Source organism: Plectropomus leopardus, chromosome 8, assembly GCF_008729295.1.
Source record: "Plectropomus leopardus isolate mb chromosome 8, YSFRI_Pleo_2.0, whole genome shotgun sequence".
Taxonomy (NCBI): Eukaryota; Metazoa; Chordata; class Actinopteri; order Perciformes; family Serranidae; genus Plectropomus; species Plectropomus leopardus.
The window spans coordinates 19,550,488-19,562,934 of NC_056470.1; the positions used below are offsets into that span (position 1 = coordinate 19,550,488).

General features: G+C 37.8%; 1 protein-coding gene across 1 annotated transcript; it reads left to right on the forward strand.

Annotated features, from left to right (window-relative positions):
- Window positions 1-121: 121 nt before the first annotated feature.
- LOC121947371 (patatin-like phospholipase domain-containing protein 2) lies at window positions 122-6,623 on the forward strand. Its single transcript, XM_042492397.1, has 9 exons — window positions 122-450; window positions 534-766; window positions 2,573-2,638; window positions 2,723-2,935; window positions 3,029-3,089; window positions 3,211-3,456; window positions 3,821-3,938; window positions 5,284-5,406; window positions 5,550-6,623. The coding sequence occupies exons 1-9, from the start codon at window positions 243-245 to the stop codon at window positions 5,608-5,610; spliced, it is 1,329 nt and encodes a 442-aa protein (XP_042348331.1). The 5' UTR covers window positions 122-242; the 3' UTR covers window positions 5,611-6,623.
- The last annotated feature ends 5,824 nt before the right edge of the window (window positions 6,624-12,447 follow it).

A 12,447-nucleotide genomic window follows, 5' to 3' on the forward strand; every position in this document is an offset into this window, starting at 1 on the left:
AAAGTCACTGAGAGTGTTGTGTTCTGTCACATGGGCATGACCAATGCGGTGCGTCTAATTGAGACTGGTTTAAAAACACTGGTTGTGAAACCTCCCTCCACTCTCCACTGGAGCACTCATCGCATCCTGCTTTAACTTGGTCTACTTTTACAAGACAGAAAGGAGTTTTTGCCTTAGCACTAATGCTTTTCCCCATCTATGATTTAAAAAAATTAAGTTGGTAATTTCATAGCATTTAGAAAATGGCTCCAGGAGTGTCCAGTTGCCATTTCCAAGAAGTTCCTCCTTCCATCTCCTTCTCTGGATCTGGATTCATGGCCACCTACCAGTTAGGTGTCGCCCAGTGCTTCCTACAATATGCACCCTGGATTCTGAGTGCAGCACCTTGTGTCCTGGGTGCGTCTGCTGGGTCTCTGGTCGCAGCTGCTGTGGTCTGTGAAATGAGCCTGAGTAAGCGACTTTATCTTTTTTTCCTAAATCTACTACTGCTGCATGTAATCACTGTTTCTGACTCAGTGTCTTCTATTTTACAGTTACTATGCGAGATGAGATGCTGAATTTTGCCAAACAGATGAAGGGTTTTACACTTGGCCCATTTAACCCCTCGATCAATATTTTCCACTGGTTGGAGAGTATTTTACACAAACACCTACCTTCTAATGCACACCAACTGGCCAATGGACGTCTGTCTGTGTCTATGACACGCCTGAGTGACGGCAAGCACATCATCATGACTGAGTTCGAGTCCAAAGAAGATGTAGTGCAGGTGAGTGGCACTGCACATTCACGCCTCAATGATTTCTAAGAAACCTGAGGCCCGTCCGTAAAGTAAATTTACCAAATAAGCCAGGCTCTTTTCGGTTAGACTGAATAATGTTCAGTTGAATTAGTTTCCTAATTTCCAAATACAACATAGTTCAAGCGCAGTTACATTGCAACTTGTGCTGTGAAACGATTACCTACCACACACTTAGCAGAATTTGACAAGACTGTTTAAAGACTAAAATCTGACACCTTCTCACATCTAAAGATAACATGAGTTTTTAGTCACACATTGTAAGATTTTGCAAAGACTAGGGATCTATCTGGATCAATGTTTGCAAGACTATCACTAGATTTCTTTTGAGATTACTTCCTATCCTGCTTCTGATGGACAATATTACGCCAAACTCCCTTTAAGAAATATGACATTTTTACAATTTCTTATGTGTCTACAAAAACAAATAACTTTAGAAACATAAGATAAAAGGTGCCTTATGTCAACAGTGCTAATTCAGTATCAATATAATGCATAAAGATAAACCGTTTTCACATTCAAACTTAACATTCTGGATTTTGTCACCTCAACTCGCCACCCGCCTCTTATGGTTAGCCACGCTATGTAAGTGGGAGCAGATCATGAGAATGAGAGGTGAACTGTTTTGAAAAAATTAAGATTTCTGGCTGAACTAAATGCTGGTTGGTGGATCAGATACAGGCTGAATTAAACACTGACTTGTGTACACTCCAAAACTCCACCAGTTTCCAGAGAACTGAAAATTGTTCACGTTCTCGCTCCTCCCCGGGGTCTCCTCTATGTTTACTCCTCACCAAGTATACTGCTTCTTGGTAGTCAGGCTTAACCACAAACCCAAAACGTTCCTATCTGACAACCTCGGAATGAGATTCAACATCAGCTACCTCTCTCCAGAGTTATATACAGCACATAAAAAAAATAAATAAATTCAGTTATTCAAACAATGATAAATGACAAGATATAGACCTACATATATGCGTAATTATATGGTATATGATAAATGTTTAGGCTTATGCTACATAAAATAAATTTCAAATTATCCCAGTATAATGATAATTGCTTTATAAATAGTAAATTGTACAATTGCAAAAAACTATATTGACCAGAAATATATCTAAATGCTTATATCCTATATTTCACAAATTAAAACAATGTTTTGAAAATGGATTGGTTACTACCATAGGTGTACATTTTAAATCATGAAAGTAGTAAAAAACTGACAAAAGTATTTACACCATAAATGAATGCAAAAAGGCACACATTGGTGCATAAATATTCACCAGAATGCAGGAAATGAAGTTGATGCTCAAACGTTTCGGAGTTTCATATGTTTCAACCTCTATACTCTCTGGTTTTGTTTATGGCGGCTGAATTACTTTCTTCTTTGTTATAAATGCTTGAAATCATACAATCATTCAATTTCTAAAAGCAAGTGCCACTCAGAGGCTATGAACATCACCACACTATCTTTGCTAGCTGTGTTTGTCTTGGTGAATCCATTTGATGCATTCTTGATCTATGGGCTGCATAAGAAAAGCGTGCATTCATACCCTGATGATTATTTTGATTACTTGATTTTGTGTCAAATAAGTCTGACTGCTTGACTTGATTTATGGAACCACTCTAGCTCTGACTAATTTGTAAGTCATGTTTTGGACTTTAACCCCCACTTTACTTGCTTTATGCTTTATGGAACAGGCCTTTTTTTCTTTTTTGCCTCTGATCTAACCTATAGTAGACTTGTAATTCTCACCTCTTCCATTCTTATGTTTCTAGGCGTTGCTTTGTAGCTGCTTTGTGCCTGTGTACTGCGGGATGCTGCCTCCATCCTTCAGAGGAGTGGTGAGTAATCGATGGCCTTTTCACAATCTCACTTTGAGCACATTGTATGATATTTATCATACTGTATGTGATCTTATTACACAGTATTATGTGGATGGGGGTTTCAGCAGCATGCAGCCAGTGCCATCTTTACCCCACAGTCAAACCTTGACGGTGTCACCGTTCTCTGGAGAGATAGACATCTGTCCCGCCGACACACCTTGCATGTGGGACATGGTGGTGAGTGGCACCACCTTGAAGGGGAACATGGCCAACAGCTTCAGGATCATTAATGCTCTCTACCCGCTGAATTTAGAGGTAAGACCCCTTACATAACATTTGTGGAACAAGAAATTAGACTTGTGTTTTACAACAATTTGGACTCAACTGACCACTAAGTACTGTCTCTAGACTCTGGAACAAGCCTTCCACAGCGGCTACAAAGATGCTATTCATTTTCTTCAGAGCCATGGTGAGTAAACCGTATCCGCAAAGGGAGAAGCCTGTGGATTCAAACATACTGTCCATTCTTGTTATGTACAGACACATTCTGACCTAGTTACACTTTTACTTTGTGTTTTCCTTGTTCACAGATCTTGCCCCATATTTGATGATGCACAAAGTATCCCTAGGGACACTTAAATGTCACCAAACCAAAACATCAATGACTCTGATGACTACGACAGAGGAAGAGAAGGAGAAGAAGGTGGAGCAGACCAACGAACTGACGTATTTTACAGCCAATAGATGCATGCAGACGCGAAGCTCTGAGGAGTGCGAATCGACCAGAAATCGACCAATTAAAGAACCTCCTCATAATTTTGACATGGTAAAGAATGGTATGTACACACGCGCACAAACACACACACACACACACAAAAACACAAATAAAATGACAAATAAATTACTAAAAAACTTCCAGCAGAGCATCTAAAAACAGCACATACATAATAGGTGTGTTTTAGACACTGACAATACTTTAGATCAATAAACAGGCTTCCCATTAGGTACAGACTACAGTTATTTATTCACTCAATAGCAATTCATTTGATCCACTAAAGTAATTATCATAACATTTTGCAGAACAGCTTTTACTGTTCATTTACTCAGCTACATTTTCAAACTGAGGCTGAAGCAACACTCTCAGATTGCTACACTAAGTCTTTGTAAAACAAATTTATTTTGTTGATATTTGTCTTTCAGTTCTGCTGGGCAACATGGTGACCTATCTGAGCGTGTTTGGACTTCCTGCCAGAGTCTTATCCTACCTGCTCCTACCTCTCATGCTGTCGTTTTACGTACTACACCAGAGTAGGCACAGGTAATAAATGCACTGAACACACAGTACATGAGAAAGGCAAAAAAGTAACATTACCATTAAGGATACCAAGGCTGTATGCTCAGAAACTCACAACTACACAAAAATGCAACAGGAAGGAAAAAACTTTGTTTTCTCAGATATAAAGGAACAGTTAGACATTTTTGGTAAATATGCTTCTTTACATTTTAGGGGAAAGTTAAAAGAAAATATTGATATATCTCCCGTATTTGTCTGGTAAATATAGGACCCATTAGTTGAACTTAGCATAAGATATAAAATGTTAAATAATGAGATTTAGAAGTGCTTAAAGGTTGATTTTGTCACCTTCAGACAAACACAGGCTAGCCTTAATATACGAACATGGAGGGTGTCATTTGAGAATGCGGCTGAATGGTACCGGTCATGTGCGCATGAAACACAGAAGGAAGGCGTCAGGTTGAAAGGCTGTCAGGAATAAAGTTATATAAGGATCACACACAAACCACTGACTTTCATGTGGTAGACTGGTGTTCCACTCCTGTCTGAATGTGATGTTTTTCTGTTACACTTCACCATGTGCCTTTTATGTCTAATCCGAAACGTCTGTGATTTTGTTGCCTAATCCTAACCATGCATTCCAGCATTGTGTGTTTTTTGGTCAGCGTTGGCTGCAATGTGATCATGTTTGCTAAACATAACTACGTTCTGCACCATTTGTTGACATTATAGTAGCACCATCCTGGAGCATAAACAGCTGACACAGAAAGATATCTAAAACGTCATAAGTAGGGCTGGAAGACAGCGGCAAAATGTGACAAGTTGGGATGAACAGCGTGAACTCAAAACATCGCTTGTGAATATAAGGGAGATCCACACGTTCTCATCCCATCTGGTATCACCCTGTCAGTAACCTTCTGCGTCTACTTATGACGTTGTAGGAATCGTTCTGTATCAACTGTTTCTGGTTAGGTTTAGGCAAAAAAGGGCACGTGGTAGGGTGTAGAAAAAAACCACACATGCACACAGTAAGCGAACTCCTGACTCCTGACGCACAAAAGTCAGATGTTCATGGGACCCATCCACCTCCCGTCCCAGCCACCCACACTGTAAGTGCACTAGCACTCCTTTTATTACGTCATTACTGGCAACACTATTACATGAAATGTAGCTTTTGGCATCACACTCATACACTGAAAGTACTGACCAACTGGACATATTTGACGAGTTTGGAATGAAAACGGGCTGGGGAGCTACTGTGTGCGGACTTTTTTTTCATGTTGTTGGTCTTCTACTGCATAGACAGTCACAAATTTAGTAATAAAAAATGCACTGTAATTTGACTTGATGTACTGTTTTTCTCCCTCAGACTGGAGTTATTGATCAGGCAGGCACCTGAGTTGATGTTCTGGGCTTGGCACGGCCTGAGACATTTTACAATCTTCTTTTTCAACATATGTGTTGGCACCCTCAAGAAGAACATAAATGACCGGTAAGTCTGCTTCCTGGAATCAAAACAGGAATTTTTAAGATCAGTTGTTGCATACTGTAAACTAATATATATCTTGTAACATCTCATCTCATGTCTGGTCGGATTTGATTGGATTAACCTTGACTGGACTCATGTCATTTCAGGATTATGCCCACCATCATGCTGGTGCAGTGGCTGATTACAGTACTATACGAGGCTCGGTAAGGGCAGATGCACTCTTCGCCTTGATATAAGTTTCCTCCTTCTGCCCTTTGTGAAGACGTCAAACTTCAAGATACAACAAAGATGACTCACCACTCAGTGTCATGGGACTAGGGTTACACTGTATTCTTTGTATAGCTGATCACATGTATATTTGTACAGTTTTGCCTTTTTGAGTGTATATTGCAAGTGGAGAGAGCAATGAAAAGTCTAGAAAAGTTGGTAACGTTTTGTATTTTGTCAAGAGGGATTATTTTAACTAAGACAGTTAAAATGCTTCTGTTCTTTCTGTTTAAAAGTATCACTACATCAGTAGAGTACAGAACTTCAAAGAAGACCATTTGTAGCAGTAATTTTACCATCAGCATTGTACTAGGTTTTTGGTAGAATAGTTACAGTACATGAACCAAACAGAAATCACAGGTACTACACTTTGACAGAAAAGCTCCATGAACATAATGTTTAGTCTGACAGCTGCATAGGGCAAAAAGTCATGAATGTGTAAATATTTTGTGGTCATAGTTATGTCATATGCTTTTGTGGAAATTGAAAAGTTGGCCTAATGTCATTAACAGTCTTGCTCTGAAGATCAATTGTTTCATGAGATCCTTGGTAGAGGTATGACTGCTTTCTTTATATTATGCTGTACAACTTCATTATTGTAATCTTTTACATCTGACTATGTTAATGTTATTTCTAATGAACAGAAATAAGAGCTTTACTTCATCTCTATAGAACTAAAGAAGTGCACTACAGCCTACATTGATTTCTGTTACCAAAACAAAAAAAATGACTTCGAGCAGCAGCAGAATGAATGTAGAGCTGATTTAATACTGAAACACCTGTGGTATTCGATGTTATTTTAGTGGTATAGTCATACTGCATATCGTTCTAAAGCTACGCTTCTTGCAGTGCCTTTAATGTTGACCATTTCAAGATACAACAACGACACAACAGGCTCCATAAACCCTTCTGTCAGACAAACAACAAACAAATAAAAAAGTTTTATTCACCTATTAAGTGTTATTGTGATCCATTTTTTTCATTTTTTTCCTAACAAACACTGCTCATAAACTCCCAAATGTCCAGGTGATCTAAATTCTGTGTAATATTTAGTCCAAACACATTATTACATCCATAGATATCCATTAACTGCCATTACATTGTTTTAAAGATTCATGTTTCTACAACCTTAATGTTTTATATCTTTCATTGTGATTCATAAACAGCAGAATTAGAGCTGCCATGATGGAGAAATAATCTTAAGTTTTCAATGGAGTCCTCACTGAGCTAATAGGAGATTCAAATGGGGTTGCCAGGCAATCAATAGCCAAACATGGCATGAGCTGAAGAGCACAAGTTTTTGTGGTTTCAAGGAAGTAAAAGCAATGGTGATCGGGCAGCCTCAGCTGAGGTTAATGGGTTTTGTAGTAAATGGAACTTCAAAACTCCACTGCAGATTTTAACCCTTTATTTACATTACAGACTGTTATACACGCACAGGAATTATAAGCAATCTGAGTAGTTGTTTTAAGGGGGGAAACAGTCTCTCTTATCAATTGAGGTTTTCTAGAAATATTTTTATATAAGTTCCTAAATAGACATTTATGTCTTTTTTGATTAGTTTTTCCACTCATATTCACACATAACGTATCTATTTTACCCTCTTATTTTAAGCGCCTGGACAAATCTCACATGAAGTTTTATTTTTTTATAACAGTTATTAAATTTCATTAAATTTCAATATGGACTATATGAGGCTTCATACTATGGCCCCATTGTTTTTTTCCCCATCTAATACATTCTAGTTCTAGTAATCTGCAGCATCGCTTTTTCAATAAATAATTTAAAAAAATTAACAATAAAATATTCAAGCAAACACAAAACCCACCAACATTTTGTTTCAGTGTGCTAAGTGATATGACTCAATGACAGAAGCACTTACAGTGATTCTAACTGTTGGGGGAAAAACTTCAGAGTTTTACCTTTCAAATAAGACTGTGCATGTACATGCAGGTGCATGTACACTACTTTCAGTTTACTTTGGTTATTCCTTGGATAAGTGTCTTTAGTAAAATTTACAGTAACTTGATGAGTTATTCAGTTATCTGAAGCTTTGGTGGAATATGCCAGACAATAGTACTTGCTGTCTGAGTCAAGTTTAGAGTTTAGCTCTGGGGTGCTTATCTTTCGTGTTCCTAATTTCATTTCCCCATGAGAGGTGACAAATAGTCCTGTGATGCTGTTTGCACACTGCACTCTTTCATTCCTTCTCTCCTTGAGTGTAGTCTTTGCTATCTCACTACAACTATTCACTGATTTGACGTAAAGCATCAGTGGCCTCTGGCAAGTCTCATTTCCTTTGAGTCTCAAGCACATTCTTAATTCCTTTTTTTAAAATCACAGTGCGATGTTCTGTGGCTGGCTGTTGCATGATAATTTTACTTTTTAATAATATGGTTAATAGATCTATTTTTTTTTTTTTTTTACGATTATTTTTATTATTTTTCTCTTTATTGCTAGGAAAGCTGTAGAATGATAGGAAATGTGGGAGAGAGAGGGGGAATGACACACAGCAAAGGGCCATAGGCTGGGATCAAACCTGTGATGCTGCAAAGGCCTCAGCACATGGGGCACACACTCTAGCAGGTGAGCTAGAGGCCACACATAGATGTTATTTTTAATGCCCCTGTAAAACTTTAATGGTCTAGGTTTCCAGTTTGATCCTTATCTGACTTTTTTCAAGTTATGTGTTTGACAAACAGACCAGTAGACCCAGTTGCATCTTTTTTTTACTCGATGTTGAGAGTAGGAGGACGGTTAGCCCATCTACCAGCCCTCACGATTAACTGCTGGAGGCTGCCTTACAGGTCACCAATGTATTACTGTTTTAAAAAAAAACAAAACTGATGTTTATTGAATAGCTTCATTCTGACTTATAATATTAGCGAAAATTATGAACAAAAAATACATGAAACTGATCTCATGTAGCACACTTATTTTCATTACTAATGTGTAATACATTAATATTTTAATAGAAAATGAAGCCATTTCAAAAAAAGGCTAGCTTCCTTCTGACATGACCAAGTAAATCAGATTTAATACTAAAACTATACTAAATACTAAATGTCTTCATATGTGACTTAAGTGCTTAATCTATTCTATATTAATATTTTTATGGGACAAAAACATGATTTTTTTTTCTCAATAACTTTCATTTAATGTGACCCAGTGAAAATTCCTAAATGTGTCACTACATAGGACACAGAGGACACAGGCCTGTCCGGAGCATTCCTGGATTGATTCAAGTCCTATCTTCAAGACAGGGAATACTTTGTTTCTACTGAGCAATCTAGCATGATGTGCTCAATGTGTGCTCAATGTGCAATCCTTGGACATCTGCTTTTTAACCTCTTCATGCTCCTTTTAATCAGAATCATACAGAACTATAACATCAATTATCACAATTATGTGAATGACACTCAGCTTTATACAATACTTTTACCAACTGACTGTGCTCCCATAGGCTGCTGCATTAACCAAATAAATGTCTGAATGAACCAGAATTTTTTTCAAGTATTAAACAAGGACAAAACCGAGATCTTCCTCTTTGCTGCTAAATAAGAACGATCGAAAGTGGAGACTCATCTTGACTCTATTTCTTTTTAGTAAAAAAAAACCAAGTGATGAATCTTAAGTTTATGGATTCAGATCTAAATTTTAACAGCCATATCACAACAGCTCATTCCAAATGCTGCTGCTGTTCTTAGAAAAATGACGAAAGCTGAACACATGACGCAAATTCCCAGGTCACTACACTGACTACCAGGCAGTTGTAATATAGACTTAAATCAGACTGCTGACTGTGTAAAAATCAATCAGTGGCAAAAGGCCTATATATTTCCGACCTGCTCCTTCCCTATGAATCCTCAACACCTCTTAGGTCATCGTACCTTCATTGTTATCATACCTTCCACAAACTTCCAGATAACTGATTTTCCTAAACTGCAACAGTTTTTAAATATAGGCTTTTCATACTTCTACTTTTTCTTATAGTGGTGATTATTATGATGATGATAATATTAACAATAATAGTAATAGTTGTTATTTATTTGCTTTTATTTATGTCTTTTGATAACTTCATTATGCACCCTAAGCTGCCTCTGTGTAGGCTATTTTAATTTTGGTTTGACTTCACTTTATTATTAGAATATTTTCTTAAATGTGTCTTGTGTTCCAGGACATACACAGTTTCACATAAATACTAAAATCCAAAACACAACATTTAACTAAACAACTAAAGCTTACTACAACTAAAAATATATGGCATCAGATATTATGAAAAGTGGATGAACAATTCAATGATTCCCTTTTATTATTTATACAGAAACCTGCCTCGTCTTTTCATAAATACCTGAGGGAAAATCGAGTAATTCTGACGAATTACGCCATGTTAGGTGTCACTTTGTGCTATGACATGCTCTTAAATGTCTTGTACGATGTATGTTTGTTGTTGTAAGCTATATGTTGCTGTTAGTCACAGCCTTCAAGTCTATGTTTCCTGCTTTAATTTGAGAAACCTCAATCTGTTCAAGCCGTCACATAGCTTAATATCTTTTACTAACAGTTATTCATTTAAATGCAGAATGCTGCTCTGTGAGGCAATCTTCTGTCTGTTCTGCAACAACTAATCTTTGCTCCCCAAACAAGGGTTGACTCTGACTAACATCTGACCAACTTCATATCAGACTATGACATCATCAGATCTAATTAAAAAGTATCATGGTTACTTACTGAATGAATTTTTCATTAATCAGTTCTTTATTCAGAAAAAAGGAGTGTCTGGATGTTTCCCAATAAATACATCAAGATATTTAAGTGAGTGTATTGCACTTTTTAAAAACTGTTAATTCAAGGGAAAGGTCCAAAGCCAATAATAACACTGAGGAGGGACCCTGCTTTTTTTACAGAATGAAATATAAGATTCGGCCTCAATCCCCACTCCAATCATTTTTGAACGCCCTATAATTAAGACTGGTTTGCTCTTGTGAGATTCTCTTTTTCAGTCTAAACTGCAAAAGTGAACTGACTTTAGAACGTTGACGGTAACTGTTTGGACATCTGAAATGTCAATACATAGAATAGCCACAAGATGGAGCATTGAGTGCAAGGGTGGAGCACAGCACTGCCAGGCTGACCACAAATTGCTCTGTGATACTAAGAGGTCCTCCAGATCTGTCAGTCAAACCCTGGAAGGAGCATATGCATCAAACAAGCATAAAAAACAACAACAACATTAGTCATAAGCCTCCACTTACTGCAGTACACTTTGATGAGTACACAATGTGTATATGTACTTAGTCTGAGATGATTATCAACAAGACTAGAAATGCCACCTCCGTTTTAAATTATTAGTTAAAGGCTTAATTTAAAAAAAACAAGAGTGACTGTAAATAGATTTGGGATTTGGTTTAACAGCTGTTTGCCATGACAAAATTTGGTCTGCTGACTACAATTCCAAGTATTTTTGCAGCATTTCCATTTCTGGTTTACAGACAATACTGAGAAATTTAGGAAGAGGCCTCCAGGCAGGTTTCAATCTGTAACACTGCACTGTTGTCTGAATCCCTAAGCCACACCACACACACCACACACTTGATCAGCTAATCCACCTTTCACACTCCTGCCTGAATGGCAACATGTGTTATCACAAAGCCGGAACAGACCATTTGATATCTGTGCGCCATGTCCTTTTCATACAGATGGCCTGTTACCTGCAGAGAGATCCTCTTATATAATGAGTGTGGATGGATCATACGGATAACACACACATCTGTCCCACACCAGCCCCTGATCCAGCCAGTCAGCTGGAAACCAGCTGGCTTTGTAGAGACTTTGTAAAGGGTTCACACATTCAGGATACGCAGAAAAAAAATTAAAAAATATTAATCTCATCTCCTCTCCTCCTGGACTATCAAGGGTCATAAAAATTTGATTTCAGGAAATGACTGACATGGCTAAAATTAGAGCACACTCCACACCCTATCTCTCTCTCTCTCTGGTGATGATACCTCGGAAAGTGCATGACCATTTCACTAATCCGCCAGGCAACAGGGTGAACGGAGCATATTTGGGCAATGTGACGGCACATGAGTAGACTGACATTTGGTTGTCATCTTTTTTGATTCTGATAAAGAAAAGCGTGGGTAGGTTTGTGCAAGGGAGAGCAAGCAGAGAGACAGAATTTATACTGATAGAGTGTCATTGCCTCACTGCTCCTGATGAATGGAGATAGAGCGACGAGGAGAAAAGAGGATGACCTTTGAGGTGATATAGAGGGGTTGTGACCTTTACTGCCTGACATGCAGACTCTCTGTCTGACTTAGCCTTGCTCCTTTTTTGCATTTAAAACACAGTCACATATAAATCAATAGACCAGAAATCACAGACCTGTTATTTATGTCTGACTGGGGATGAATTCAACATTAGTGAGAGACATGATCGCATTAGTTGTATATGTTTGCGTGTATGCTAGCTGGTGTTAGAGAATTCACTGCCACTGGTTTACACTTAAGAGGGTTTAAGGTATTAGAGATAGGCACTTTCATACTGTATGAACCCTGATTTATAGTATAAGCTCAGTCTGTGTGTGTTTGCATATGTGCATTTCTATGTTTAAGTGTGTCAGTGTATGTATTTATATGTGTTTTTGTGTGGTAATCATCACAGCGAGTTACCCTGGTATGTTTTCTCTGTTGTATGACTGCTGAATGAAAACCTTTTTACTCTACAAATCCTACATTCTCAACTCACACATAAACCCAATCATTTCTTTCCTCT